At 54.6% G+C, this 27,138-nt stretch overlaps 10 protein-coding genes across 10 annotated transcripts; 4 read left to right on the top strand and 6 right to left on the bottom strand.

Annotated features, from left to right (window-relative positions):
* The first annotated feature begins 2,869 nt into the window (after positions 1 to 2,869).
* On the top strand, positions 2,870 to 4,119 carry flbB. Its single transcript, XM_025581572.1, has 2 exons — positions 2,870 to 3,418; positions 3,469 to 4,119. The coding sequence occupies exons 1-2, from the start codon at positions 2,997 to 2,999 to the stop codon at positions 3,923 to 3,925; spliced, it is 879 nt and encodes a 292-aa protein (XP_025446165.1). The 5' UTR covers positions 2,870 to 2,996; the 3' UTR covers positions 3,926 to 4,119.
* A 159-nt stretch (positions 4,120 to 4,278) lies between these two features.
* On the bottom strand, positions 4,279 to 5,323 carry BO95DRAFT_439234 (uncharacterized protein). Its single transcript, XM_025585691.1, has 2 exons — positions 5,094 to 5,323; positions 4,279 to 4,775 (listed from the first exon to the last, which is right to left on the bottom strand). Exons 1-2 carry the CDS (start codon positions 5,169 to 5,171, stop codon positions 4,314 to 4,316), a joined length of 540 nt encoding a protein of 179 aa, XP_025446164.1. The 5' UTR covers positions 5,172 to 5,323; the 3' UTR covers positions 4,279 to 4,313.
* A 532-nt stretch (positions 5,324 to 5,855) lies between these two features.
* Positions 5,856 to 9,062, top strand: BO95DRAFT_381489 (UDP-Glycosyltransferase/glycogen phosphorylase). The gene is made up of 4 exons (XM_025583369.1): positions 5,856 to 6,660; positions 6,715 to 7,350; positions 7,401 to 7,793; positions 7,865 to 9,062. Exons 1-4 carry the CDS (start codon positions 6,023 to 6,025, stop codon positions 8,940 to 8,942), a joined length of 2,745 nt encoding a protein of 914 aa, XP_025446163.1. The 5' UTR covers positions 5,856 to 6,022; the 3' UTR covers positions 8,943 to 9,062.
* Positions 9,063 to 9,155: 93 nt separating this feature from the next.
* BO95DRAFT_405899 (eukaryotic translation initiation factor 3 subunit D) lies at positions 9,156 to 11,341 on the bottom strand. Its single transcript, XM_025584024.1, has 2 exons — positions 11,022 to 11,341; positions 9,156 to 10,896 (listed from the first exon to the last, which is right to left on the bottom strand). Exons 1-2 carry the CDS (start codon positions 11,227 to 11,229, stop codon positions 9,299 to 9,301), a joined length of 1,806 nt encoding a protein of 601 aa, XP_025446162.1. The 5' UTR covers positions 11,230 to 11,341; the 3' UTR covers positions 9,156 to 9,298.
* A 1,082-nt stretch (positions 11,342 to 12,423) lies between these two features.
* On the top strand, positions 12,424 to 13,132 carry BO95DRAFT_269203 (hydrophobin family protein). Its single transcript, XM_025581571.1, has 3 exons — positions 12,424 to 12,864; positions 12,920 to 12,981; positions 13,037 to 13,132. The coding sequence occupies exons 1-3, from the start codon at positions 12,585 to 12,587 to the stop codon at positions 13,076 to 13,078; spliced, it is 384 nt and encodes a 127-aa protein (XP_025446161.1). The 5' UTR covers positions 12,424 to 12,584; the 3' UTR covers positions 13,079 to 13,132.
* Positions 13,133 to 13,228: 96 nt separating this feature from the next.
* On the bottom strand, positions 13,229 to 15,399 carry BO95DRAFT_470913 (cytochrome P450; the record flags this gene model as incomplete). Its single annotated transcript, XM_025589549.1, has 7 exons — positions 13,229 to 13,679; positions 13,803 to 14,083; positions 14,154 to 14,407; positions 14,491 to 14,642; positions 14,735 to 14,926; positions 15,007 to 15,136; positions 15,207 to 15,399. 7 exons carry the CDS (start codon positions 15,397 to 15,399, stop codon positions 13,229 to 13,231), a joined length of 1,653 nt encoding a protein of 550 aa, XP_025446160.1.
* Positions 15,400 to 15,829: 430 nt separating this feature from the next.
* On the bottom strand, positions 15,830 to 16,794 carry BO95DRAFT_381477 (alpha/beta-hydrolase). Its single transcript, XM_025583368.1, has 3 exons — positions 16,686 to 16,794; positions 16,183 to 16,623; positions 15,830 to 16,099 (listed from the first exon to the last, which is right to left on the bottom strand). Exons 1-3 carry the CDS (start codon positions 16,771 to 16,773, stop codon positions 15,897 to 15,899), a joined length of 732 nt encoding a protein of 243 aa, XP_025446159.1. The 5' UTR covers positions 16,774 to 16,794; the 3' UTR covers positions 15,830 to 15,896.
* A 635-nt stretch (positions 16,795 to 17,429) lies between these two features.
* BO95DRAFT_506754 (GMC family oxidoreductase) lies at positions 17,430 to 19,534 on the bottom strand (the record flags this gene model as incomplete). The annotated part of the gene is made up of 7 exons (XM_025591218.1): positions 17,430 to 17,474; positions 17,525 to 17,688; positions 17,740 to 18,076; positions 18,133 to 18,927; positions 19,011 to 19,281; positions 19,351 to 19,432; positions 19,489 to 19,534. The coding sequence occupies 7 exons, from the start codon at positions 19,532 to 19,534 to the stop codon at positions 17,430 to 17,432; spliced, it is 1,740 nt and encodes a 579-aa protein (XP_025446158.1).
* Positions 19,535 to 22,627: 3,093 nt separating this feature from the next.
* Positions 22,628 to 24,650, bottom strand: BO95DRAFT_381476 (glycosyltransferase; the record flags this gene model as incomplete). The annotated part of the gene is made up of 3 exons (XM_025583367.1): positions 24,258 to 24,650; positions 23,301 to 24,210; positions 22,628 to 23,252 (listed from the first exon to the last, which is right to left on the bottom strand). Coding segments are annotated over exons 1-3 (1,659 nt in total), but the record flags the coding sequence as incomplete, so codon positions are not given.
* Positions 24,651 to 24,780: 130 nt separating this feature from the next.
* On the top strand, positions 24,781 to 25,955 carry BO95DRAFT_269180 (uncharacterized protein). Its single transcript, XM_025581570.1, has one exon. It carries the CDS (start codon positions 25,114 to 25,116, stop codon positions 25,855 to 25,857), a length of 744 nt encoding a protein of 247 aa, XP_025446156.1. The 5' UTR covers positions 24,781 to 25,113; the 3' UTR covers positions 25,858 to 25,955.
* The last annotated feature ends 1,183 nt before the right edge of the window (positions 25,956 to 27,138 follow it).

Below are 27,138 nucleotides of genomic sequence, written 5' to 3'. Positions count from 1 at the left end.
CCGAATCAATCAAATTGGACGAAGTTAGCAAGTGACAGATGTGAATGCACCAGTATTGCGGCAGCCACAGATACGTGACACAACAGCTGCCCCCATTGGTCCGTACGGACAAACCATCCATGAACCGCGATGTACCTGAAAAGGCCGGTAGAGGAGAGTTTTCGGTGGATATGGGCTTGACTCGGATCCAATAATGGCGCAGCTCTGCCGGAGCGTTGGGAATCGTACCATAACAATCAAACAAAGGGTGCGGTTCCTGCCACTAATGGAGCGCAACGGATACTAGCACGGTAGCACCACTTTGGACCGGGGCCACTAGATTGATTAGACTGAGGGCTTTCTTTTTGCACGGTGGAGCTGATGGGTCTGAACTGATAAAGGTAAACAATTCGGAGTGGAGAGAGACAATGGAAGAGTGGGAATATGGAACAGAGTCAAGAGTAGTATGAGAATTACCGGTCAGTCTAAGGAAAGAGAAAGAGGAAAAGAGGGCGTGGCAGAGACTGCGCTCAACAAAAGGTCCTAGGCAATAAATTATTGGCGACGCGTTGATGTTGCACAGGCGTCCCGGAATTTCAGAGATGTCAAGCCGGCTGCGTCCCCGAGTGACAAGCGAGGCAGGCAGACAGGCAGGCAGGCGTTCCACAGCAGACGACAGGTGGGCTGTAGCACCGGCTCAGGGACGATCGATCCAACCAACAAACCCGACTGCGACGCTGGAAAGAAGAAGATCAATCCAATTGTTACGTGTTGACATGAGCTAGAAGAGTATCTTTGCAAGTTGCAACCGTACTCCGTACCTACAGGTACTGTACTCCTAGAGCTATTGCCGCCTTTCATCTTGAAAGCTGAACAATTGCTGGGCCGTTGCGGTCGGTTAGAGATGGTGGTGGTGGCAGCCTCGGCGGGTGGTGTCTGTCTAGCCGCCTATCGACGATGACCAGTTGCCCGTTTTTTTCCCTCTCCCCTTGGCCGATCGAATCCACTTTCCTGCTCCACTTGGCGTCTTGCTTTTCGTACGATGTACAGTACGAATACTGAGCTGCAGGAGAGTTGAAGGAAAGAGTGAATAAAGGCTCTAACCAGATTTAGCAGTCGAATCACAACGCCCGCGGGCTGGCACTGGGCACTCACAGACCTTGACGGGTGGAAATGCCGAGACAAGATCGGATCTGGTGTGCTGCGGAGGATTCCTTCAAGTAGACCTATAATGTCAATTGCTATTGCCCGCTGGATTGATCAGATCGAAGGGCAGAAAGTGATGCACAGTTATGTACGGAGTACGAAGTACGAGTATGTATGTACAAAATCAGTTGGCCTGAGCTCCTTAGGCTATAAGTTGGCAGCTAGGTAGTAACTACGGAGTACCTAGTCCGGTATTATCCTCCATCTTTCCAATGGTCCCCGGCACTTCCCCGACAGAACATGCATGGATTTGAAGGCGGCGTGGGGGACAGCCTAGGTAAGAAGAAGAAGAAGAGCTTATGAGTGAGACCTTTCATATCCCGAGTCCACCTTTTATCATCAGCAGTGATTCCTTGTTCCTTCTCTAAGTCTTGATTGTAGTGAGAACCAATCACTCTGCTTGAGATTCATGTCCGTCCAGTCCAGGCCAGGTCAATTCCAGTCTGGAGCTCTGTCACTCTTGCCACTGCTAACTAACTACCTAGTAACTTAGTAGTTATCCATTATCCGATCCCTCCCCTCCCCCTCCTCTCACTCTTTCTCACACACACTCTCTCTCCCTCACTCTCTCCTCCCATCCTCTAATTCTTCACATTCATTCCTCCTTTACCGGTCTTACAGACAAAAATTGTTTTCCTCACCTCATCTGCCCTTTAGCCATACTGATTGGGTGCTCGTGGTGATTGCTCATCCATACTTCGCAATCCCGGGGATTCACCCAACGGGAAAACACAGCCGACTGTCCATCCATCGGTAGGTACAATGGATCCAATTCCATGCGTGGTAGAATCGGAGCTTTAAACGCTTGGACGACGGCCAGCATCCACCCGCTTCTCAAACCCAGCGCCGCGATTTTTTAAGGCTGACAACGGTCCAGATGGGCCAGCTTGGAGTTGTTTGAGATTCACACTCGATCTATTCTATCTTCTTCTCTACTTCTCTGCGTCTCTTCTTCCCACCACCGCCCACCCACCTCTATCGACGGTCATTTCCTCGTCCACCGCACACGCACTCTGTCACCCTTCTATTCTGACTGCGCCGGTCGCATTTACGCTTCCTCCATTCTTCTTTGCGACAACCACCATGGCCTCGATGAATGGTGGCCCCATGCCATTGGACCTCACGAACGCAAATCGTCAGACACTTCCGCCAGATGGCTCACAGAGTAAGTTCACTCTCCTCCTCTTTCTCTGAGATCATTATTCCAAGATTTGCCTCTTCTTCGGCCTTTTCTGGGTCCAGATGCTTGATGGTCCGTGACCCGTCTTTCCATGGTTCGCGCTGTGGAAGTCAGTGTGGCATTGGCTTTGACTCAAAAAGTCTCGACTGTCTTGCACTCATTCCGCTTTCCGTATTGTATCCCGACTGTGTCGCGTATCTCCAGCTAACTTGCGACTCAACAGGCCAACCCGGATCTCGACCTTCTACCATAGGCGCCGATTTCCTCAAATTCTTTGGTGGTACGCAGAAGAAAGTCACGCGAGGTGTGTGAGCCCACGGTCCGATCCGTTTACCTTTTCAGCTCTAATTCCCTTCCCCGCGCTAGATGGGCAACCGGCAAAACGACGAGGTCCGAAGCCGGATAGCAAACCGGCCATGACCCGACGACAGGAACTGAATCGCCAGGCCCAGAGGTACGTAACCCGTCCACCTGGGGTAATAATAGTTTGTATACAAACGGTTGGCGCAGAACCCATCGGGAACGTAAGGAACAGTATATCCGATCGCTGGAGACGGAAGTGTCCCGGTTGCGAGAGGCCTACACGCAGGAGATCTCGGCCGCCAATTTAACGGTCGTGCAACATCGAGACATGGTGCAAACGCTCTCCGACGAGAATAATATTCTGAAAGAGATTCTTGTGGCCCATGGTATCAACTTCGAGCCGGAACTCGAACGTCGCAAGGCGGAACGCGGGAGCATGGGCTATCATTCGAGTCCTTTTGCCAGTAGCAGTGTCGCCTCGCAGCCGAGCAACGTCGCCCCTAACGGAGGTCCCGTCTACACCACGCCGCCCACGACGGTCTCTGCTAGCCTGAGTCCGAGTACGCATGGCGTTGAGCAGATCGATGTGTCGCCCACTCAGGAGCTGGCGCCGCCTCAATCAGCCTATCAGGCTGCTCCCTGTGACGCCTTGGCCACTCTCGATCAGATCGCTCCCGCCAGCCGCGCCCCGATCCAGCTACCCGGCATCTTCGAGGCGGATCCTCAGCTCCAAATCGATTTCATCTTGACGTAAGTGTGTTTTCTTGGTGACCAATCCCATGCAACTGACGTTGATCCAGACTGGAATCGCCCTGTCGAGAACACACCGACTACCTCTGCCGCCGATCGATCACCGAGGCGGACGATGAAGACATGCCGTTCTCAGGGCATGCGCTGATGGCCACCTGTCCACCCCCCAGCTACATCGCCACGACGACGAACGAGCAAACCTACCCACACAAGACGTACGACCTGCCGCACGTCAATTTGACCACGCTCCTCAATCTCAGCCGACAATTGGTGACGGAGGGGCAGATCACGCCGATCATGGCGCTGCAATGCCTCAAAAATCACCAACTCTATGGTCGGCTGACTCGGGAAGATGTCAAAATCATCGTCGAAACCCTCAATACCAAGGTCCGCTGCTATGGTTTTGGGGCCGTTGTGGAAGACTTTGAGCTTATGGATTGCCTTACCAGTGTGCTGGATACGAAAGCCGAGCAGCATGTTTGCAATCCGGGCGACGATCTATCCTAGTCATGGTTGGCACTGATGAACAAAAGTACTAGCGGAACCCCAGGTTTTCTCTTTCCCGCCTCTCTTGTTTTCCCTTTCCCCTTTACCTTCCTTCCAACGACATTGTACATAATCCGTGGTGATCCGTCAGGATTTCTGTTTCTGTTCCGTTTGACGCCAGCCTGACTTGCGCCAGGCCTCGCCATCCCGTGGTTTCGTCCCACCTCTCTGTTTCTGTCGGCGGGTGGCTGCGTAATGGGAGCTGCTGTGTTCGAACTCAGCTCGCACCACCACGCCCTGTACAACCAACTGTGTAATACTGACGATGTCCTGTAACGCAATGCGCTGATGACTACTAGATATATGTAATATCTTCTATTTTCTCTGGGCAGACTGACCACCGCTTCTATCAATCCAGGACCACCACACCGTCCTCTAATCCCGGTCCCATCCCCAACTCCACTCCTTGAGCAATGTCCCCCAAGGGCTCCCCTCTCCGAATCCTTCGGATGACTTCCTCTACTGTCGCACCCGTTCCCCATCTCAACGCCGCATACACCACCTCCAGCTCGGCCAACTGATCCTCCTTCTTCCGTGACGGGGCCCCCGTTCCGATCTCGTTTTCGATCGAGGCATGCTGCTCTTCCTGCTCGCTGTCTGACTCTGGGGATGGCTGCTGATCCTCAATCTCCAAGATCTCGAGCCCCCGCGCCATGCCCAGCTGATCGCGCAATTGGTTCGCCCGGCTTCGGAGCCCCGCGATCAGCTCGGCTTGAGCAATGGCTTGACGATCGGTATCCGGAGCGGCGTACTTGCATTCTTGCGGGGTGTTGCGTGCCACGCATGTGGCGCAGGGGGTGAGGCGGTTGCACTGGGGTTGTTAATGTTAGGCTTATAAGGTGCGATTTTCTTTGGGAGAGTGGTTCCCGATGGTGAAGCTGGAAGACAGTTTTGGGGATTCTATGTTGTTTGATGAAGCTACAGGGGCATGCATGTACTAATAGGTTGAATGAAGACTGATAGACTCATAGACTGATAGACCTGGGGTCTTGAAAGGTAGGTGGGCAGATTTGGTTTCTCTTTGGGGAGGGGAAGGAATTAAGTTGGATAAAAAAGGTAATGATACTTATATATCTGATAAACCAAATAGGGGAAAGGGGGAAGGAACGGGAAAGAGAGAGAGACATACTTTCACTTTACGGGCACGACAGGGAAGACAGGAGGCTGTGGGACGAGGCTTGGACCGATGGGAGATTTGTTCAGGCATTGTGTTTGAGTGTTTGAGGATGACTAGGTGATATCACTGGAGGGAGGGGAAGAAAAGAAGTGAATTGACTTTAAATTGAGGAATTAGAGTAAGAAGGAGAAGAGAGTTCAAGCTGGCTGTACTCCGTAGATCTTTTAGAGAGATGATTATTCTGGCTGGACTGGAGGCGGGGAAAGAGAAAGAAAGCATTAGTTGACTAGTTAGTTAGTTAGTTAGTTAGTTAGCGCGATGACTAACGGGGCTAGACTCTCTTACACTCCCACATCCTCTTATCTCTCATCTGGCAGCTTCATACTCCTTCTTTCTAATTTTTGGAATCCCCCTTTCCCCTTGGCAAAACTCTCGAGCTACACACACGTTCCCATTGCGGTTTCAAATCTTTTATACTCCGGTTTTGGCCCAGGGCTGAATGGGAAAAGCTGCATTCCCTCTTTCTGGGGAAGATCTCCCCAACATCCAGCGGTCTCGGGTAGATCTACCAGGGGTCCGGAGATTACTACCACTACTCTACTACTAACTACTCTGGCAATCTAAACTATCTATCCTCCTATACTTTCTTCACTCAATTCATCTCAGCTTCACACCTCCTTTGCTTATTTTCTTGCTCAAATTTAAGCTCACATCATGCGAATGCTACCCCTCCTTTCCCCTGCACCATGGCATTCCCTCCACTATCCCTTGAAACAAGAGAGCATTCCTCCCTGTTGTCAACCTTGCGTCCAAGCCAGGCACCTCCTTGATTGACAGTCCCCATTTATATCCCCCCATGTGCTCTGACTTCTACCAGAACGTGCCGTCTGTTCTACATGCAGCACATGCAGTGAGGCCGCACGCACGTACACTCGCCCACCATGAAGAAGTCCCGGTCCTCTAGAAAGCAAGCGCCTGTCTTGCGGCGTCGCAGTACTCGCAAGAAGACTCCATCCCCACCGCAATCACCGCTACCAACACAGAGGCCCCGCGTGCTATTTCTTGCCAACAGTGAACATGGGCAGACGAACCTGATTCTCGCATTATCTCATGAATTGCTGGTGCGAGGTGACACCGACGTGCACATCGCCTCGTTTCCGACCTTGAAACCACGCATCGAGAAGCTGCTTGTAGATAACAACCTCGACAGCGACGGAGTTCGCTCGCGCATTCATTTTCACCCTCTCAACGGCCCCTCGAATAGTGAGGCTTTTGCACGCACAGGAAAACGTACGATCTGCCATCCTCCCGGTTATCAAGGCGCATTGAAGGGGTTCAAATCGCTTTTTGAGGAAATCTGGGCCTGGAATGAGGAAGAGTATCTGCAGGTGTATGACAGCTGTCTTGAGACAGTCCAGGCTATCGAACCGAGCGTTGTCCTCGTCGACTGCTTTTTCCCTCAGGGACGAGACGCAGCGTATAATGCGGGCCACCAGGCTATTGTTCTTTACACGACCTCCTTGTCCCATGTGGTGTATGGGCTCCAGCCTTTTGCTGGATGGGCGTGGAAATTTCCCTTGTAATTCGCTATGCATTCCCAATGAACCAATGCATGTGGCTGACTGTGCACTAGGCCAGGGACTGACTTTCCCTATCCACTTCCTTGGAGCCTTGTGCCTTCCAACACCAGGGCCGCCATGGATGTCGCCAAGCTTTACCGCCGTAGCGGCCGTCAACGACAGATTCGTGAATGGCGGAAGCGACATGGTATCCAGGGCCGATTCCCTTTTGCGGATTCGTGGCGACCCGACCGATTTCATCTGGCTCCAGGTCTGAAAGAGCTGGATTGGCCGATGGAAGTCCCCGGGAATGTCCTCCCCTGTGGTCCCATTCTATTACCCGTTGCGCCTGTCAAGACGCAGGATCCGGAGCTGCATCGGTGGCTCCACCGGGCACCTACAATCTTGATTAACCTGGGGACCTTGTATGCGCCAGATCCAGTGATGGCTAGAAATATTGCTTCAGGGGTGAGGAGTTTTCTGGACTCACGGACGGATAAGTTTCAAGTGCTGTGGAAGCTTCCAAAACATACGCAGGATTGCGCGCATGTTTTTGAAGAGGCGGAAGAAATACTGGCTGCTGAGATCAAAGATGACCGGGTGCGCATTCAACCATGGTTTCAGGTCGAGCCATTGGCGATGTTGCAGACAGGGCAGATTGTCTGTTCCGTGCATCATGGTGGTGCGAACTCATGGTACGAGGCTATTCAGTAAGTTTCACTCTTCGACTCAGCGGAGTAGAGATAGTAATACGTTCCAGGTCTGGCATACCTCACGTCGTTCTTCCAGGTTGGCAAGACTGCTATGAAAATGCTGTGCGTACAGAGTGGCTCGGAATCGGCGTGTACGCAAACAAAACAGCTGCTCCAGCAGTGGATGCAGATGAGTTCGGCAGGGCTCTAATCAGGGTCGTCGGCAATGTCACAATGCAGGCCAAGGCAAAGGAATTATCTGCACTGTGCTGCAAAAGAGAAGGACGAGTCGTAGGTGCCGAGAAGATCGCTGAGTTGGCATACCACCCGGAGAGAATGGCCTTGCCGATCCCAGAAGTCAATCAGTATCCGAAGGACAAGCTGCGCACAATCAGGAATAAGTTCGGAGGTATTCTAGAGACCGTCAATCGTCCTCATTTGGACAAATATGCAACCTCAAAGTGAGTATTCCCTCCCTGCATTTGTTTCAAATGCATATCAAGTGTTCATGATTTTTAACCACAAGAACCAGACTTTATACTGCTGCCAGCACACTCTTCGTCGCTCTTACAACCAACACGTCCCTCCTCCTTCCTATCCTGGGCTACGCTCTTCTAATCCTCGTCCTTATCCCATCTCTTCCCATTCCGCTTCTCATCCGCACTTTGTATCCAGTCTATGTCCTCATGATAACCTACTTCCCTCCCACCTCTCTCCCCTCTTTCCCTTCCCCGTCCTCCGCCGTTCGAAACTCTCCTCTCTGGTCACTCTATGCCAACTACTTCCCTCTCAAGCTTTATCGCAGCACTCCCTTGGCTCCTTATCAAAAGTACATATTCGGATACCACCCACACGGCATTTCCATCCGCGGTGCCATCGGCGCCCTCGCCACCCAAAGCGCCGGCTTTGACACGCTGTTTCCTGGTCTCAATCACACTCTCTTGGTGTCGGACAAGGTCCTTCGCGCCCCCCTGCTGCGCGAGTACGCCCTGTGTTTGGGCATCGGCAGCGTCAGTCGCGCGTCATGCATTAAGCTCCTGTCGTCCGGCGGCCACGACGGCAACGGACTTGGGCAGGCGATCACCATCTGCGTGGGTGGCGATCGCGAGGCGCGCATCGCCCGTCCTGGCCGCATGGATTTGGTGTTGGGGGTGCGCAGGGGGTTCATTCGCATTGCGATCGAGATGGGCGCGAGCCTAGTGCCGGTGGTGGCGTTTGGAGAAAACGAGGTCTTTGACGTCGCGTATCCCGAAGAGCATGATGCAAACAGCAGTGAGGCAGCTTCGAGCCACTGGGAGAGTGAAGGTCAGAAGCAGCAGGACGGTGACCGGGGAGGCCTGTTCACGGCAGGTGCGAAAGCCTGGAAGGCTATCACCGGCAAGTCGACTCGGGTGATCAGCGGACGGTGGGGAGTGACGGTGCCGTTCCGCAAGCCGATCCATGTGGTCGTCGGGAAACCGATCCCGGTCAAGGAGCAGCGGTATGTGCAGGACGAGGCTTATGTGGAGGAAGTGCATCGGATGTACGTGGAAGAGTTGCGGCGGTTGTGGGAGGAGTGGAGGGATGTTTTTGGGGTGAAGAAGGAGGTGCGGTTTGAGATTGTGCAGTAAGATTCGTTAACTGGTGCTTGGGCGTCTTCTCTTTGGCGTATTATCCTAAGTACGGTTCGGGGAAATGAAGGACGAAAGGTTACATAGTTGTGATGTGCTTGATGTCGTCGAATACTACCATGCATCCTTATCTTGTACTTTTGTACGTAAGACAAATGCAACAATGGAGTGAGCCGATGTACGAGACAAGGTTAGTCTACAGGGTGAAATTACCAAGTCAGAAAATGAGTTTGGAAAACATAGATAGTCGTTCATAAACCTAAGAACTTTTGACATGAACAGGACGGAAAAAGAAACACAGCGAGCCAAATTCGTGACTAGGATATAATGATGGAGGTAGAAAGCGGCCCAAAAATCTACTCCTCATCCTCCTCGGCGGCCTCCTGCTCCTCGGCGGCGACCTCCTCATCCTCCTCGAAGGTGGTGGGGGGCACGCTGTAGAGGCGGAGGACGGGGCGGTTGGGGTCCTTGATGAGGACGTACTTCTTGACCTTGTCGTCGTCCTCGTCGGCGTCGAGGGCGCGGATGCGGTCGACGATGGTGCGGACGATGCCCCAGCCGTTGCCGAGGTTGAGGTTCATCTGGGTGGCGAGGTCGCGGGGCTTGTAGCCGACGACTCCGAGCACGACGTGGGCGGCGGCGGAGCGGGGGTTGGCGCGGGAGACGAAGCCGAGCTTCATGGCGTCGGCCTTGGCGAGGATGGCCTGGGTGGTCCAGCGGGCGAGCTTGGAGGAGTTGTTCTTCATCTCGGTGGCGACGACGGCACCGCGCTGGGACCAGAGCTTGGAGCGCCAGTCGAGGGCGCCGCCGGAGCCCTGGGCCTTGCTGTCGAACTCGTTCAGGGCCTTGACGACCAGCTGCTGGTCCTCACCGCCGGTGGGGTTCTTCATGATGGCGTCGATCTCCGTGCGCACGATCATGTGCACGGGCTCCTGGCCCTCGTCGCGCTCCAGCGACAGGTCGAAGCGCCGGTACTTGTAGCCCTTGGAGGCCAGGGGCTCGGTCTCCTCGGCGGCGTTGTAGAAGGGGTTGGGGTGGGCCAGCTCGATCTTGCTCTCCTCGGACTCGACCACGGTCTGCAGGGCGAAGTTGTGGTTGATGAAGGTGGCCTCGAGCGCCAGGGCGCTGGGCGTGTTAATCGCGGCGCCCTCCTGCTTGCTGGCGGCGGCGGCGGTGGCGGCGGACGAGTCGGCCAGCTCCAGCGGGGCGTCGGCGGCGTTCTCGTTGACCGTCACCAGGTCCAGGGAGGCGCCGTCGCGCTTGTCGAAGTAGATCTTGCCGCCCTGGTGGACGATGACCAGGTCCCACGAGTAGACGCTGCGGGGCGCGCACATCAGCGTGGACAGGATGTCGGCGGACGCGAACACCGTCGCCTCGTTCTTCTCGGCCAGCTCCTGGATGACGGGGTCCTGCGAGGTCGTGACGTTGTACGCGGCGCGGTCCAGCGCCTGCAGCCGGCGCTCCGCGTTCTTGACCGGCGCCTTGTCGTACGACCGGTCGTAGTAGTACATGAACCCGTACGAGTCGACCTCCTCGCCCTCCGGTGCCTCCATGTTCAGCTTCGACAGCCGGCTGAAGTCCACCTCCTCCAGCATCGTCCAGTCGGGCCGCACGGCCACCGACGCCTCGCGCGTGCGCTGCGGCTTGTCGTAGTCCTTCCACCCGAACCGACGGCCCCGGTTGCCCCGGCCGCCGCTGCGGTTGTCGTAGTACCGGTCCCCGCCGGCGCCCCCACGGCCGCCGGCACCACCGCCGCCCACGCGCTGGAAGCCTGCGCGTCCGCCACGCTGGGCGCCGCCGCGCTGGGCCCGGCCGCGGAACACCGTGCCGCCGCCGCGGCCGAAGGTGCGCTTCGTCGAGCTGCGGGTGTTGTCGACCACGGAGAAGGAGGATTCGTCTTCGGCGACCGCCACGGAGAACAGGCTGGAGGATCCGGCGCCGTAGACTTGCTGGTCTGGAGGGTTGGATGGGGTTGTTAGTTTGGTGGTCCACACACGATACTCCCTTCCCCTTTTCTTTTGTCTTCGTTTTTCGCCATTCCGCCGTGAAACACAAGAAAGAAGGAAGCGTGCAACGTACCTCGGAAGTTACGGTTGTAAGCCTGACGACCGGCCCGGTTGGGGTCCTTGGACTCGGCCGTCCAGTCGGCCATGCGGCCCAGCTTGTCACCCTTGGAGAAAGGAGCATAGGGGACGCCGTCGAGCATGTTGTCGGCGGCGGAGGCGGGGCCCCAGGTGTCGTCGGCCGGCAGGGCGGCGACGATGTCGGCGATGGAAATGGGAGCCATGATTATGTGTATAGCTCTGTGTGTGGGGAGAGGTTAAAGGGAAAGATGACGGGGGAAAAAAAAAGACGACCCAGCGAGATAGGAGAGGTGGTCTGGGGGAGGGGCTGGTCGGTCAACGGATATTGAAATGAGATCGACTTTGCCAATTCGAGGGAATTTTTGTGTCGCGAGTTTGTGGCTGGTGGAGGCTTGGCATGTGGCTGGTGCGGATCACACCGCCACTATAAATTTGTGTACATTGTGGGTGTGTGTTGCTGAGTCAATGATGCACGCATAACTTATCGGGCTGCTATCGCTATCAGTGTTGTGTCCACAATGTTTGGCGGGTTTGCACATTCTGTTAATGCTTCGATGCTGTCTCTCAAAATAGACTGCACTGCTATTTGTCATGGTCTAACAGCTCCATACTTTATCTTTATGAATATGACTAATTATCACCTCAAGCATTTGAGATGAGTTGGAAGCTGATAGCAATGCAGATCATTCTCCTGGGATCGTCGCGGAGTCGAGATGCGTCCGCCGAACTTAGCGGAGTTGGGAATGATGCGTGATAATGTCCAAAATGCTCAATGATCGACTATCGAGTTTATTGCATTGACAAAATAGCTGCCTGTTGACCTCAGGATCCCTGCGATAAGCGAGGCTGCTCGATACTTTCTGGAGCTGCGGCTAAGTCAACTATGGTATGGGCGCATCCGAAATCGGTGCCACACCATTAAACAAGGTCGATCTTTTGTCCAGCGAAGATCATCAATACTTATCAATTCGATTCTGCCACGGACACCTCACAAGTATCACAGATCCAGGTCCACAGCAGCGCCCACACGCATCGTTATCATGCTCCCCGATGTTCAGCTACTGTGGGTACGCCCGCTGATTTGGTACCGGAAAAGCATCCAGACCGGGTGGCTGATAAGACAGGGACGGATGACAGGCCCGAGACCACTCGCCTCAATTCTGAGATTGCCTTTTACCTGTTCCTCGGTACCTGCAGCATGGCCATCTCTGCCAGGTCTCGCCGTCCATCCTGAATCGACTGTGAATATCGCGTTGCCACCACTGTAATGGCCGGCATCCGTTCCAGCCGGTTGTTCTCTGCATGGAGAATTGGCTGAGGACTGGATTTTGAGACTCCTTCAATCCGGATGTCCGACTGCGATAACGGAGGATATTGTCTAGTAGTTCTTGGAAATGCTGTATACTTGGATGGTTATTCCTTCGAGTCGCAGTCTCCTCTGAAGATAAATAGCACATTCCACCCCAGCTCAACAACACTACAACACAATCAAATCACAAACCTCTCTTACAGCAAGCCATACCTCTCATAACCACACAATCCCAACCCAACCACGACCATGAAGCTCTCCCTCACCGTCTCTATCCTGACCATCGCCGGCCTCGTCGCCGCCGTGCCCGCCCCTCAATCCGACTCGCAGACCCTTGAGAACCAAGTCAAGGGCGTCGCCGCTCAGACCACCTCTACCACGAGCGAGAGCACGGTCGACCAGTCGCAGTGCATCGCCCCGGTGCTGTGCTGCGGCACCTTGACCACTCCCTTGGACCCGCTCCTGGACCCCATCCTTGCGGATCTGGACATCAACGCTGGCAGTATTGTCGGCTCCGTTGGTCTTCTCTGTACGTCCGTTTCCTAGGTGGTTTGTCATTGTTGATGCTAACGCTATGGTTATAGGCAAGCCTTACGACACCACCTGCACAACGAAGCCGCAGTGCTGCTCCGAAGTGAACCTCTTGGTGAGTCTCCGCTAAACATCACGCCTCAGTGGAAAGGTATACTAATAAAAAATAGAACGGGGTTCTGGCACTGGGCTGCTCTGCTCTGGAGCAATAGTTTCCATTCCAACCAGGAGTCCGCAGGATGCATGTTGTATCTAATAACACCGGGGGATGCATACCCCCAACATCTGTTCTTTAGTTTCATAGCCAATACTATATACCTAATCAACCCTCATGTGTACCTCTTCAACCACCCCCTATAGAACTAATAAGACAACCCCACCAACTCCTCCGAATGACTCTTCTCAAAAGGATACGTCCTCTCCACCTCCCTCACCAACGCTGCATGGGCCTCACTCCTCGCCTCGATCCTCAACCCCGCCGGCACGACAGGATGACTGATTACCCCCGGCAGGAACTCAGGCTTCCACTCGGGGTTTCCTTCGGGCCCCTGGATCCGAAATACCGTTAGCGCCTGGGCAATCGTCAGGTAGACGTTCGCATCCGCCAGGGTCCGTCCGGGGCAGACTCTACGCCCGAACCCAAAGACCAGGAGGTGGGGGTCTCGTTGAACGCCACCCTCGCCACCACCGCCCTCACCACCAACACCAGCACCGGGTGCAGCAGTAGTAGCAGCAGCAGCAGCATCAGGCAGGAACCGCTCGGGTCTAAACGCCTCCGGATCAGGATACACATCCGGGTCGTGGGTGAATGCCCTGCCCGACGAAAAGTTAGCATACCAATTTTTAACAAGGCCACAAAACCACCACCCCTCTCCGCGGCGCGAGAAAAACCAAGCAACTGGGACAAAGAAATAAGGGGGAAAAGGCAAAACAAACCAAATATTCGCCAAAACCGAGGCCCCCTTCGGAATCCAGTACCCCTCATACTCATCCTCCTGGGTCACGACATGCGGAAGATCCATCGGCACGACGGGATGCCACCGGAAGACCTCCTTGATGAGGGCGTTCAGGTAGGGCAGGTTCTCGCGGTCCGCGAAGGTGGGCAGCCGCAGCCGATCCGCTGCCCCGAGGACCGAGTCGAGTTCGGCTTGGGCTTTGCGCTGCACGTCCGGGAAGAGGGCCATGGCGAGGAAGAAGGTGGCGATTGAGGAGACGGTCTATCCCACCCACCGTTTCGTCAGTTTCTGGATCGGTCAGTTTGGAGAAAGGGGGGGGGGGGGGCTATACCGTATCCGCTCCACCAGCATATAACGACGCCGCCGACCATTTCACGGTGACCTCGGCCTCGGAGCCGGGTGGCAGTGCGGGCTGATGCTCCAGCAGATTGGACAGGAAGGACGGCGTGAAATGGCCGTGGGCGTGGTGCATCTGGTGCCGCACGAAGGCGTAGGGGAGGTCGCTGAAGGCCGTGACGGTTTGCTTGTACCCGCGCGCCGTGCGGATGAAGCTGCCGCCGGGGAGCCAGGGGGGGAGATGTCTCACTACCCCACAGTTGATGTTGATTAGAACACACACACACACACACACATCAAGCCATAGCTTCCAGGGGAAAGACAGGACATACAGAACGGAATGTAATCCACCAAATACGTCGCCGGCAACATCGCCACCGAGAAATCCTCCATCGCTCGATCGGCCAACTCGACCAGCGGATCCCGGCCGTGCGGCTCAACCGTATACCCGTATCCGATCTTGAGGATGATGGCGCCGGCTTCTCTGAGGCTTGGGCATTAGCTTTGCCTCTCTTTTGTTCTGTTGCCACCGACAACGGCCCACGATAGAGAAGGACAAGGGGGGGGGGTCCGAACTTGCGAATATGCTCCATCAACCGCCCCGGCGCCTCCAGCACGCGCATCAGAAACCGGCCCACCTCCGCAGTCTGCACCGCATCGAACCGGCCCACCGACTTGTTCGACCCGATCTCGCGGTGGAGGTTCTTGCGGGTGGCGCGCAGGCGGTCGGTGCTTTTCACGGAGCCGAGCACGTTGTGCCATCCGGACCTGGGGTTGTTGCTTGTCAGTCTTCGGGTATATTGGGCATGGAGTTGGGTAAGATTAGAAGCGCGAGGGAGGATGCTCACATCTCGGCGAAATTCTGCTGTGGGCGGGAGGAGTAGATCGCCGAGCGCTTTTCCAGTAGCTCGACTGCATGGCGGGCCTCGTTGACGATGATGATGGTTTGGCCGAGGACGCTGAGGGAGCTGATGGAGCCTTTTTCCTTTCTCTCTCTTGTGAGCGGGGCAGATTTTGTAATGTGAACACGAGGTGAACATAAACATACCGTAGAGCTCCTTATGCTTTAGCCAATGTTTCCAGTCCTGTTGGCCAGGGCGAGGGAGGTCATTGAGATTGCCGATGATGGGTCGGCGGGGAGGGCCTGGGGGCAGAGGTGGGTGCTTTTGGCGCGAAATTAGGGTTGTCGTCAGGTAGTAGCCCGCTACGAGGAGGAGGGCGGCGAGGAGAGCGGAGATCATGCTGTGGGTTGGGTCAGATTGAGGGGTGTTTGACTGAGTTCATGGTTGTGCTAGGGGAAGGGTTTCTTATATCATGTCATTCATGTGAAATCATCGAAAGAGGGGGTTCTGCAGCTGAGAACTTATTGCAGACTGAATCCTCCGACCGGTGGGAGTGATTGGTGTGCAGAGCGTAATCGTGCATGAGGGTTACCGGGGGGTGTGGGCCGGATGAGGATATCATCGACGGCTGCATAGATTAAGACCGCTGCTGCGCAATGTGATTGGCTTTGGGGGGGGGGGGGGGGTATGCTGCTGTATACGTAGTAGACGTAGCAAATGGACTGAGTAATGGAGAAGCATCGATGGTGGAGGATCAATCTCTCGTTCCACTACTTGCTGACTTGAAGGGAACATAAGAGAAAGGCCTCATTCTCGGAAGATACTTCCAGTCCAGCCTTGGCATTCATCTACTACCCACTCTCCCCATCTTCCTGAATTCAACCACCAAATCCCAATCACAAATACTCCCCAAACCACGCCACCGCCTGCTGAAACGCCTGCTCCTTCGCGAATCTCACCCGCCGCGCCGCGGGATCCCCGCGCACCGCAAACCCATGCTCCACATCGGAGTACACACTAATCTGCCAGGGCTGATCCTTCTTACCCAGGATCTCCTCGCTCTCGCGTCGCTTCTCCGCGGAGAAGATCGGATCATGTTCTATCCCGGAAAAAAACACCATTAGCAAAATCCCTCCCTACCCCCAATCCAACTCCAAAAAAATCCCAGAAAAAAAAACTCACGCGCAGCAGCAACACAAAACGGCCCCTCCACCGCCGCCAACTCTTCGGCCGTCATCATCGTCGGATGCGCCGTAAACCCCACATCCAAGCCCCCATCCACCTTCAAAAACCGGGCCACATACTTCCCCCCAAAACAATACCCGACGCCGCCGACCCGCTCACACCCCAGCGTGGACCGGATGTGGTTCAGGGCCGTCTGGATGATGGGGTCGGTGTGCGCCGGCTGGTGGCCCTTGGCCCACTCCATGATCTGGAAGCCCTCGGGCCGGTTGAGGGGCACGCTGTCGCCGGTGAAGAGGTCGGGCATGAGGACGAGATACCCGGCGGCGGCGAATTGGTCGGCGAGGAGTTGGGCGTTGAGGAAGCGGTGGCCGATTACGTCGGTGAGGAGGAGGATGGCTTTTTTGGTTGCGGTGGGGGGGTGGGTGATGTAGGTTGAGACTGTTGGGGGTGAGTATTCTGGTTTGGACGGGGGGGTTGGGGAAGGGGGTGGGTGGTTTTACTGTTCTCAATGTCTTGGATTGTGCCCTTGGGTTCGCCTTCGTGGAGGGTACCCGTTATGCAGCACGTTGAGAGGTTGTTGGAGGTCATTTTGGGGGGCTTGGGAGGAAGAGGGGGGGGGGGGGGGGAAGAGTAAGTTGGTGTTGAGGTTGAGGCTTAGGGAGGAATTGAGGAGGAGATGGAGATATAAGTACTAGGTACTCCGTACTGTACGACAGAAAGATCGAAGAGGGGCAGATGGCAGATGAATCCCTGTTCCCTGTTACCTCCGAAGCAACAAAATCCTATGTCCGAATTTGGAGGTTAGCGGCGTGGTTTAGCGCCCGGCAGGACGGACATAACAGCTCCCAGCGCCCCAATAGCATGGAGATAAGAAGCTTTGCTTGGAAAATCTTACTCTATTTCTAGTAGAGTATATGAAGCCGTCAGCGCTAGGCTGGGAGTCTGACATCTGTACGTTTGCGGTTAGTCCCGCGATGGCCGGCTGCTCGCCGTGGTTGCGGTGGGGCGGTGGCTCGTATTTCTTCGAGCTGTATACGCGACATCTTGTGCACCCAACTTACGTGGAGAGTCAGGGGATTAGAGGTTCGTTTCTCCAACCTCAGGAAGCAAGAAACAATATGTTCAATGACATATGATAGGGATTAGAACATGCTATATACTATGAGATCGAAAGCCACCAACATGTACACATTATCATTCATCAAGAAAAGGCGCAATCGGCGGCCCCACCAACCGCCATCACCTCACTGGTAGAGATCCGGATACGCAGCCTTGACCATGTCCGCACCCTAAAGCAATCAGCATCAATTCACGACTTTCGAAACGATCTGCTACTCACCTTCTCTCCAATCATATACACCGCATTCTGGATGCGACAATCCGGAATGATCGGGATGATAGATGCATCGATCACGCGAAGCCGTTTGACGCCATGCACGCGCAATTCCGAGTCCACCACACCCTGCTCAATGGACTGAGAAAGCCGGGCTGTACCACAAGGGTCTGTCAACGTATTAGCCAGGGGCTTGCTCATCCACAGGAAGGGAGACTCACGATATCCAGTCTGCGAGTGCTCGAGAATCATCTTATTCATCGCCTCGTCCGAGTGTCGCGGCATGGGCCAGGGGTAGTCCTCCCGGATCACGTCCTTCATGCCCTCGCCGTGCATCAGGATCTCGTCCACGAACCGGACGCCTTCTCGCAGCGCGATGATGTCGAGGTCGTTCGAGAAGAAGTTCAGGTTGATGTTCGGCTGGTCGCGAGGGTCGGTGGAGTTCAGCTTCACCTCGCCGTTGCGGGAGAGTGGGCGGAGAAGGTCGACGATGACCGTCAACCAGTCACCCTCCGTGGGCACGGGGAAGTGCCACTGAAAGGCATCGGAGAACATGGGCTTTGTCATGGTTAGTATATTGGCTTCCACGAGGTTGACTTCGGGTAAATACGGACCACAAAGTCGATCTCGAAATGCGGCTGTCCCTCCGGACCGAACGGATCCTTGCCCCCGTTCTGCGCCTTCGCCTCCCGGTACTCCTTGTATCTCTCCAGACGGTCATCAATGCGAGGCAGTCCCACCAGCTCCAGCAGTCCGCTGCTGTAGGGCCCCTGCCTGCTCTCCCGGTACTTCTGCACGGCGGCGGTGTGCGCGGGCCCGGCCCGGAGCAGGTGGCTATCCAGCCCCATGCCCTCCTTCAGCCGGAACACATGCGGCATGATGGGGTGGTCGAGGAGGTTCTGGCCCACGTGCTCCGAGTGGACCACGGGCTCGATGCCGTGACGCACGAGCTCCTTCTTGGGCCCAATGCCCGACAGCATCAGCAGCTTGGGGGTCTCGAAGACGCCGCACGCGACGATGACTTCCCGCTTGGCCTCGATGATCACCTCTTCCGACCCGTCCGGCCCCAGCACGGTGACGCTGACGGCGGTGTCGCCGTCGAAGTTGATCTTCTTGGCGATGCACGAGGGCATGATCACCACGTTCGTCTTGCCGGTCAGGTACGCGCCGCTGGACGATCGCTCGCCCCGGTAGATGCTGGTGACGCAGTGCGTGAGCCCCTCCATCTTGCCGGAGTAGATGTCCTCGCTGACGGGGTGGCCCGCGCCCGTCCAGGCCACGGTGAGTGCGTCGCGGAAGGGCCGCAGCTCGGGGACGAGGTCCGCGTGCGAGACGTGCACCGGTCCGTCGCGACCGATCTTGGCCAGCTCGTTGGGATACAGGTTGTCGTCGTCGTGGTATGTTGCTGGCTGTTTGACATTGCTCACGTTAGTAGGCGATTCTTGCTCGTGACCGTCATTATAGATGCTGATGCTGAGGATGAAGTCCGCACCTTGCTGAAATACTCCTGGCACCCATCCCACGTCCAAGACGGACCTCCGTACTCGGACCACGCGTCAAAGGTGCCCTTACTACCCGGGATCCAGGTGTAGTAGTTCAAGCAGCTACTACCCCCGAGGACTTTTCCACGGGTGTTGGGCTTCTCGGCGCGCTCGTAGGAGGGCCTGTTGATCATGGTCGTTTTGTAGGCCCAGTCATGCTTGCTGCCGCGCAGGTCAAAGGCGGTAGCCGGGGTGGTGATCTTCTCGATGTCTTGAGGGTTTCTATCGTCTCGGTCGTTTGCTTTAGTCGGGTGTCCTAGTCATACTGTGCTTGGAGGGTCGGTCACATACGCGATACCCGCTTCGATGACCAGCACGCGGACCTCGGGGTTCTCGGCCAGTCGCCCGGCCACCACATTACCAGCAGTACCTCCTGGTGGGATGTTAGAGAGACACTTGTCAACAAAGGAAGAAACGAGTGAGACGTACCGCCGACAACCACAAAGTCGAAGCTATCCGCGCTGGGAACCGTCATTATGCTCGATGCAGGGGAATTGAGATGCGATTAGTTATTAAGGGATGAGAAGAGAGCTGATCTATTACTCCTTTGCAAAGCTCAACAGCCAAAGCTGTCTCTATATAGCGACCGTCCATCAAGCCCACGAAGCCCATCGCAAACACCAGAATGCTGCATCGCCATGACGTATGGGAAGATGATCCACCTGCCAGCCGTTTCACCCGCCCCACTCGGGAGGTGCCAAGATTTTTCTTACTCGTGTCCTGACGAACAGGGCTGGAGCTTTTCAGGGGATGGAGTCAAATGCCGACTTATCTCCAAGAAATAAGTCTCCGAAGTTGGCTGCAACGCGCCGTTGACGGGCTGCGAAGTTGCGCCCCACGAGTGGAGGCACGGGGCAGAATAAGGCCGCGCTATCAGGAGGGTTTGGATCGTCGGAAGGGTCGGAAACACAATTGCTTGTTTTTGCACCGTTGCGGCGGGCTATTTATAATCAATCAAGAATAACTAGACGCCATCAAGACTTTATACATCATCATCATCTTCCCTCCTACTCTGTAATGTTCTGACGTTGCTGCTGCGGGGCTCGATCGACACGAGCAATCGCCGAGGCTCAGCCGGGTGAAACTGGGAAAATCAAGCTTTATCATTGCAGGGGTCAGGATCAGAATTGTGAAGGACCCAGGGTTGGGGTCTAGAACAGGGTTCGTACCTTGTCGGGTCCTCCTCGCTGGAGCGGGACAATCCCATCGCTCGTCGGGCATAGGTAAACCCGATAGGTTGAGTATCGCAAGAGCTGGTGGTGGCACGCTTAAGGAAAGCCGGGGCGGGGCCACCAGCGTAGGCGAGGGTTGTATTCTGTCCACCGTCACATGACAGGCCATTTATACATACACATAACAACCACGCAACAAATTAGGTAGATAAGTGGTGTATTAGATGTAAGGGTAGTGTAGAGGAAGAGATTGCTCTTATTATTGAGATACCAACGGGTCCTCCTAAATACAGGTGCCTGAGTGATACTGTTCACGTGACAGTAGACAATTCTGAGCATCAAGTTCCTTAACCAACTTGTTGTTTTCTCACTAATAGTAATTCGAGTTACTCCTCCATATCATTCAAACCCTGTGAGGACTGTTTCGCCCCAATTGCCGCCATCCAGTAAAGTGCATTCCATATCCAGGGCCTTTTGGCCAGAATTCCAGCGATAGGTAATGGCAGAATACTAGAGACCGCTTCTTAGTAAATAGTGCAACTGCGGTTATTGTTTGTGAGTGGCACGATACCTTGCGTAGTCGATCAAGAATAACGAAGTCCCATTGATTGCCGTCTGTTATCGCACCAGAACAACCAACTTTTGACTGACCCTCTCTCTTGGCTTCCACGATGACCACTTGTGTAGGAGATTTAAGGAGTCTTCATACCATATCGAACAATCGGACGACCCGGCACTCTTGCCTATAGCAAGACCGTCGAGAATCGTCTCGACGCCGAGTCTCATCTCATGGGCACGATTGCCTCTAGTGGCCCGCTATTGATGCATAACAGCACTCAGGATTCGATCGATCCTCATTCTCGCAGCTTCGATGTCTACGACCCCACTTAGTTTCTGCACGGTATGCTTGGGAGGAGTACCGTTTACCGAGACTCTGAGGTAATCGGACGCAGCCTTCCACTTACTCAGAAATGGAAGGATCTTCGGTTATACCGAAGTAAAAATGGATGTCTGTCAGTTCGAGGCTCCTGAAAGGAACCGAGTAATACTCGTCTCCGGCCCACGCGAGGGGTTTCTTGCAGAGGGCATTCATCTCCCTCATTTCTTTCATCGTCGGCGAGCACGACTTTGACGAGAATGCCTCTTTGATTGGGTTCATAGGCGACTGGATTGCTTTTCACGGGGATCGAGGTTTTATTCCATCGGGGTTGATACGAGGCTCACGAATGGCGCCCGCACAGGCGAGGTCACCAGTGGAACGTCTGGCTGTGCCGCTTGCCATGGTATTGTCTTGGGACTTTGAGAACAAATGCGTCGGAAAGGAACACACCGAAAGGTGGCCAGTCTTTCTCGTTAGTAGCGTCGGCCACATAGCTATGTCAGAATTTCTGTCACACTTGGCCTGTGATGCTGAGTTTTCTTGTTTCCATTCGGGGCCAGATAAGTGCGATTCGGTGTGTCTTCGGACTCGTACAATTTGGGCTTCATGGGGAGTTTCGATGGATTGTAAAGGAAAGTTGTGTAAAGGAAAGTTGTGTAAAGGAAAGTTGTACAATGGTTGGTTGGTTAATATGAGTAAGGAGCTAAAGACGTTGGCTTGGCGGTTGTTGTTCTACTTAACTGTCTATATCTCTGAGACAGAAGAATTCGGAGGTGAATGTCTTTACTGGATTCAATGAAGAAGTGATCGCTACGCAGCGAGGACTATGCGAATGCTGGTGAAGTCAGTGAATACATGTTCATTGAGAAGCTCAACCTATCCCTATGAAGGTACTATGCCTGGATGAATCACGAGGCATGAGGAAAGTGAATGTCTGCAACGATGTATACAGTTAATCTTGCTTCAGGGCGAAGGCAAACAAGCGAGAAAGCTCTCTACATTTATACTAGTGAACGCAGTACTAACTTCGCAATTGGAAGGGGGGCATTATCCCGGGGTCAGAGGGGTTTATACTCCGAGACGGTGTATGATTGAGCGAGTGGAAGAGGGAGCTGCGTAGAGACTCTTGCAGTGGAACGCAGCTAACGAATGCCACTATTTACCCCTAAAGTCCGGCAGAGCGGATTTCATGTTAGTTGTGATTAGAGGAATACAGACAGACTAAATATGAGGTTTAAGCCATATCCAGGTATTGTACTATTCGATAGTCGGAAAAGTTTTATTGTATGGAACAGACATCTAATGCTTATGGTAGATGTCCAGTCATCTCCCAGTACTATCTTAAGATTGGTATTAACGAGGCTGAATGTTATATGGAAGTACTGTACGAACTGGCAGAAATCACAGCTTGTCATAGGATAACCGATTTCACTTCCACCCCACCATGAGAACTGTGCATCAATCATTCACCTACAGCCGACCTTAGGGCAACCTCAAATTGCTCCATAAACCCCAGCACAATCCCCCTCGTAACCGTCCGATGCCGCCACACCAAACGCCCCAATACTGCAACCGCCCCGAACCATCCCGCCAAGCCCACCCCCGCCAACGCCATCAGATCCCAGTTCCGCACCTTATACATCGGCATCCTCATATCCGCCGTCTGCAGATGCATCGGGCGGACCTCCTTTCCGTCCACGACCCGCAGCTCGGTGTCATACAGCACCTCCTCCACCAGATCCGCCGCGTAGTGCTTCCGGCGCGACGCCACCCTAGCAATCCGCTGCAGCCGCAGCGACTCGCGCGCGTGCCTGCCGTCGACATCTTCGAGGATGCGGCGTGCCTTCTCGAAGACCTCCTCCGCGGTGAAGGAGAATTTGTTCAGCGACTCCGCGACGCCGCCGTGCACCAGCCGCGCCGTGTTGGCGATCTGGTCCGAGAAGATCCCCATCGCCAGCATGGGCTTGCCGTGGTAGAGACCCTCATTGGCGCTTGAGCCGCCGCCGTGGGTGAAGTAGAGGCGCACGGCCGGGTGGTCGAGAAGGGCGCGCTGGGGGGCGAAGTGGGGGAAGAGGAAGGCCGGGTGGTGGCCGGCTAGGAGGTCGGCTAGAGTGATCGTTCCCTCTCTGGACTCTTTATTGCTGTCGACAGTATTTGATAGCATCGGAGTAGAAGAAGGAGTTACGAACGTGAATGTGGCGGATGGGTCGAGGTCTTGTCGGCCGCTTTGGCCGACCGCCCAGATGACGCCGTCAATGACGGAGATATCCAAAAGCCGGAACAGCGCGGTGAGAATCTTGGACGCGTCCGCCATAGAAAGGATGACATGCGTGCCGAGGGCAATGTAGATGACCTTCTTGCGATCGGAGAGGAACTTGGTGTAATGCTTGTCGCACGGCGGGTATGTGTCGCTGAGTATCGGGCCTACGACGGCCGCGAGCGGCGGCAGGTCGCGCGGGACCTCGAGTCCAAAGAATGAGTTAATGAAGACAAGGTAGTCGGGTTTGCGGGGGTTGGGAATAGAGTAGTACACGCCGTGAGCGCGACGCATTTGTTTCGTCCAGCGGAAGAAGCGGATGATCTCTCTCACGCCCTTGACGACCACGAGCTCGTTCTTCAGACGGAGCCATATGGAGGCGTGCTCGGAGGTGAGGGTTCCGTCTAGCTGAAAGCCCGGCTGTCCGGGGATGTAGCTGCACGGGAGCATCAAGGCTGGCATTTGTGGGTGCACGATGGCCACGGGCACTTGGTATTGGAAATGCATGTCTTTGACGGCATCGACGAAGAAGTCCGCGATGATGAAGTCGGGACGGCGGGCAGGATCATCCATGATATTCTTGAGGTGGTCGTAGGTCACAGGCCAGAAGGAGTCGAACATGTACTTCGAGGGCATGGCGCCTGCTAGGCCGACAGACATGTCCCATTTACGCATGCGCAGGTAATGCTCGCTTAGTTGCTGCTCAGTTGGACCGGCTCCGAGTATATGCAGCTGAGATACGAATGGGTAGTCTTTTGTCCAGTGCTCCTGGCCCTCCATGGTTGCGAAGTCGATTGTGTGGCCTCGCTCAGAGAGAACCTTGCCCAGTTCGAGGACCGGAGCTGGACCTGGGTTAGTAGGTGTACTCAATCTGAAGATGTGAGCGTACCGGCATGGGTAAAGCCACCCGTCGTTGCGACCAGGAGGATCTTGCGGAATGGATATGCGTTATCGCTCATGGTTCCTTGAGGGCCTAGAGATGTAGTTCCATTGTACGTGATATGAGCCGGCATTTTACACGGTATAAGTAGACAGAGGTGAGTCTCCGCTCAAAAGCAGGAGACGATCCGATCATCCCGAGGGCTTTAGTCAGATCGGGGATATGGTTCCATTGTCAGGCCATGGAGTGGATCTGCCTTAGTTCGGCGGGGTTAGCTTGTAGATGAAGCTTAAATTCGGAGCTTTATCTTGTCTTCATCTCACCCTCACCCAGACATGAACCCAGGCAGCAATAGCAGCAATAACAACGATAACAATTTCTCCCTGCAGGGCTTTGGCCTTGTTGTGCTCATGATGCGACCAGTTTGACAGCAGAATAATAGGAAGACGAGAAAAGTTGCCATCCGGCAGGCAGTGCTCGTATAATCCTTCCTCCCCGCCACGCATGCGAGTCTATTCCAGATCGGGAAGCTGTTGCGAAGCACTGCGCCTCTGGGCACCGCCCATTGACCGCATGAATAAAGGACTGTCTTACCTATATCGACCATTCGTATAGGATCCCTTGAAGTTGAAAATCTGGTAGCCTGATACTGGCGATTATTGCAACCAATGCGAGGCACAACCGTCGACATCCTAGATTAAGGTAGTATATATACCACCTCTGAATCGTCTCGTCGCATCAGCGCCCATTGCCGAGACCCATCCATAATTAATCGCCGTGCATAAATCTCGGCGACTTTCCATCCTTCCTCGCAAGATAACGACGTCCATCTCACTACACATCTCAATTTAAGAGTTTTACCATAATGGGAAAATCAAAATCAGCAACCACCAACACCACAACACTGACCAATGCCTCGCCCACCATCCGCCGCTCCGCACTGACCGAGTGCTCTCTGTCCCACCTCACTCCCTCGGACTATATCGCCCGGAGCGTCCTCACGGCTGTCACCATCACCGGCGTGGGTGGCATCGACAGAACCACAGCCTCAACCTCGGCGTCAACTTCCGCCCCAGCCTGTTCATCCAATCCATCAGCAACGATCAGCCGCTCCACCTGCACCAGCTGCACCATCGCACACTCCCACCTGCATCACTGCATCTTCGCCAACTGCACCCTCACCAACGTCTCCTCCAGCAAATTCGTGCAAGCCGACCACTGCACTCTAGAGAATGTCATCTCGCTCCGGAGATGCACCCTCAGCGACTCGATCATCGGCGAGTGGTCGTGGATGACGCGCTGCGAGGTGAGAGCCTCGAAGATCGGAGGCGGGAGTGCTCTGCGGCGGAGTACCATCGGCGACTGTCGCGTGACGGGCAGCCGGTTGAAGAAGGCAAGGCTCGTGAACTGCGAGGTGAAAGGGTGTGTGATTGACAATACTGATCTGAAGGGGCTGGTGGTCAAGAATGGGGTGTGGAAGAATGGAAGCTTGGTGGGCAGGGTCGACCAGAGTAAGGATGTAGTGGTTGTGAGCAGGGATGGGAAGGATAAGGTATGTCGGGTCCCGTCTGCGATCCTGCATAGAATTCCTAAGCATGGGCTATGCTAACGAAGACTTTATGGCAGAAGATCGATAACGCGGTCGGAACGAAGGGAATCGTAGCTGAGAAAAGGAGCATGGAAAGGGACCTGGTTGAAAGTAGTGATGACGATGCTGAAATTGAAGGTTGGGAAAGAAATGGCCAACGACAAATCTGTGAACTTCAAGGGACGGAGCCGCCACCCCCTTATACAGCTTGACGAGGCTATTGAAATCGTTGGACCACGCTGGACGGGCTATAAGCGACTTGGTATGGCAACATGAGCAGTTTCGCTCCTGTGCAACTTTGGGTTCGTGACTTGCTGATCGTGGTCTGAGGCAGCCACTGGCTCGGAGCAGGGCTTCTTTCTAGCAGAGTAATGACTACCAACTTGGGTATTGTTCGGTCTTCAAAAGCACGATTCTTGGATTTCATTGCCAGGAACTACTCATTCAACGCCCCGATACCTCGTTTCATCACCTCAGGTAGTCCACGGTGACCGCCTCATTCAAATGGCCCAGAGCAGTATGTCTTCCGGAGTCTAATCCTTTGTTCGAGGAGCTGAATCAATACCAACCACTTCTAGACAACACAGACACTTCTATGGCGGGTCGAGTGGTGAATCATACCAGTCCCATCAATCTTACACTCAGGGCTACTCATCAGTAGGAGTGAGGATTAGCCGAGGCTGTCGGGTCCTACACAGAGCTTCCGTTACCGCAGAAGCACCTCAGGCGATCGAAGAGAGAGCGTCTGTCGATATAGGCGTACAGACGAGACACTCGATCAGAGATTGTATCCTCCTTCATGATCCACAGGTCAACTAGTGACCGGGTCTGTAGTCGACTTCGTCCAAGCAGTTGACTGTGTCGCATACATAATCATGACAAAGAATCCTTTAAAGAGCCTGGCCAAGATTTTTTCCGAGCTGTTGTGTTGCTCGAACAGCCGCTGCCGAGAAACAAACACCACACACTGTGATTCGAAAAGACAGTGCGATATTGAGGTCGGAAGAGTATAACTTCCGGTGGTGGTGGAGGTAGACCCTCTTCTTAGAAACATAAGTCCCTTCATTGGCCTATTCTCGCAAAGCTCAAATTGTTTCCAAATAGCTTCAGAGTAGTGGAGGTACTAGTACTAGTCTTATGTTATTGTTCGCTTAGTTCGTCGTCTTGCATTGAGGCCAACCGCCAAAGTGCCGGCTGGGCGTAGTCTACCAGTCTAGCTAGCTCTGGGCTAGTTTCCCGAGCTAGCGCACAGACGGCGCCTTGACCGTTCCAGGCTGTAGGCAGCCGCGCCCCTTAAAGTCT

Source organism: Aspergillus brunneoviolaceus (genome assembly GCF_003184695.1).
Source record: "Aspergillus brunneoviolaceus CBS 621.78 unplaced genomic scaffold BO95scaffold_8, whole genome shotgun sequence".
NCBI lineage: Eukaryota > Fungi > Ascomycota > Eurotiomycetes > Eurotiales > Aspergillaceae > Aspergillus > Aspergillus brunneoviolaceus.
Note: the sequence above shows the minus strand (reverse complement) of the source record. Positions and strands in the feature narration are given on the sequence as shown.

Excerpts from the sequence above, each read along its gene's own strand:
- BO95DRAFT_405899 (XM_025584024.1), bottom strand. The coding sequence starts at position 11,229 with ATGGCTCCCATTTCCATCGCCGACATCGTCGCCGCCCTGCCGGCCGAC. Across the intron at positions 10,897-11,021 it reads TTACAACCGTAACTTCCGAG|ACCAGCAAGTCTACGGCGCC; the intron begins GTACGTTGCACG and ends CCAACCCTCCAG.
- BO95DRAFT_269180 (XM_025581570.1), top strand. The coding sequence starts at position 25,114 with ATGGGAAAATCAAAATCAGCAACCACCAACACCACAACACTGACCAAT.
- flbB (XM_025581572.1), top strand. The coding sequence starts at position 2,997 with ATGGTGCAAACGCTCTCCGACGAGAATAATATTCTGAAAGAGATTCTT. Across the intron at positions 3,419-3,468 it reads CAAATCGATTTCATCTTGAC|ACTGGAATCGCCCTGTCGAG; the intron begins GTAAGTGTGTTT and ends ACGTTGATCCAG.
- BO95DRAFT_381477 (XM_025583368.1), bottom strand. The coding sequence starts at position 16,773 with ATGACCTCCAACAACCTCTCAACGTGCTGCATAACGGGTACCCTCCAC. Across the intron at positions 16,624-16,685 it reads AATCCAAGACATTGAGAACA|TCTCAACCTACATCACCCAC; the intron begins GTAAAACCACCC and ends CACCCCCAACAG. Across the intron at positions 16,100-16,182 it reads GTTTTGTGTTGCTGCTGCGC|AACATGATCCGATCTTCTCC; the intron begins GTGAGTTTTTTT and ends TTTCCGGGATAG.
- BO95DRAFT_269203 (XM_025581571.1), top strand. The coding sequence starts at position 12,585 with ATGAAGCTCTCCCTCACCGTCTCTATCCTGACCATCGCCGGCCTCGTC. Across the intron at positions 12,865-12,919 it reads CGGCTCCGTTGGTCTTCTCT|GCAAGCCTTACGACACCACC; the intron begins GTACGTCCGTTT and ends CTATGGTTATAG. Across the intron at positions 12,982-13,036 it reads GCTCCGAAGTGAACCTCTTG|AACGGGGTTCTGGCACTGGG; the intron begins GTGAGTCTCCGC and ends AATAAAAAATAG.
- BO95DRAFT_439234 (XM_025585691.1), bottom strand. The coding sequence starts at position 5,171 with ATGCCTGAACAAATCTCCCATCGGTCCAAGCCTCGTCCCACAGCCTCC. Across the intron at positions 4,776-5,093 it reads GTCGTGCCCGTAAAGTGAAA|TGCAACCGCCTCACCCCCTG; the intron begins GTATGTCTCTCT and ends TAACAACCCCAG.
- BO95DRAFT_381489 (XM_025583369.1), top strand. The coding sequence starts at position 6,023 with ATGAAGAAGTCCCGGTCCTCTAGAAAGCAAGCGCCTGTCTTGCGGCGT. Across the intron at positions 7,351-7,400 it reads TCATGGTACGAGGCTATTCA|GTCTGGCATACCTCACGTCG; the intron begins GTAAGTTTCACT and ends AATACGTTCCAG. Across the intron at positions 7,794-7,864 it reads GACAAATATGCAACCTCAAA|ACTTTATACTGCTGCCAGCA; the intron begins GTGAGTATTCCC and ends CACAAGAACCAG.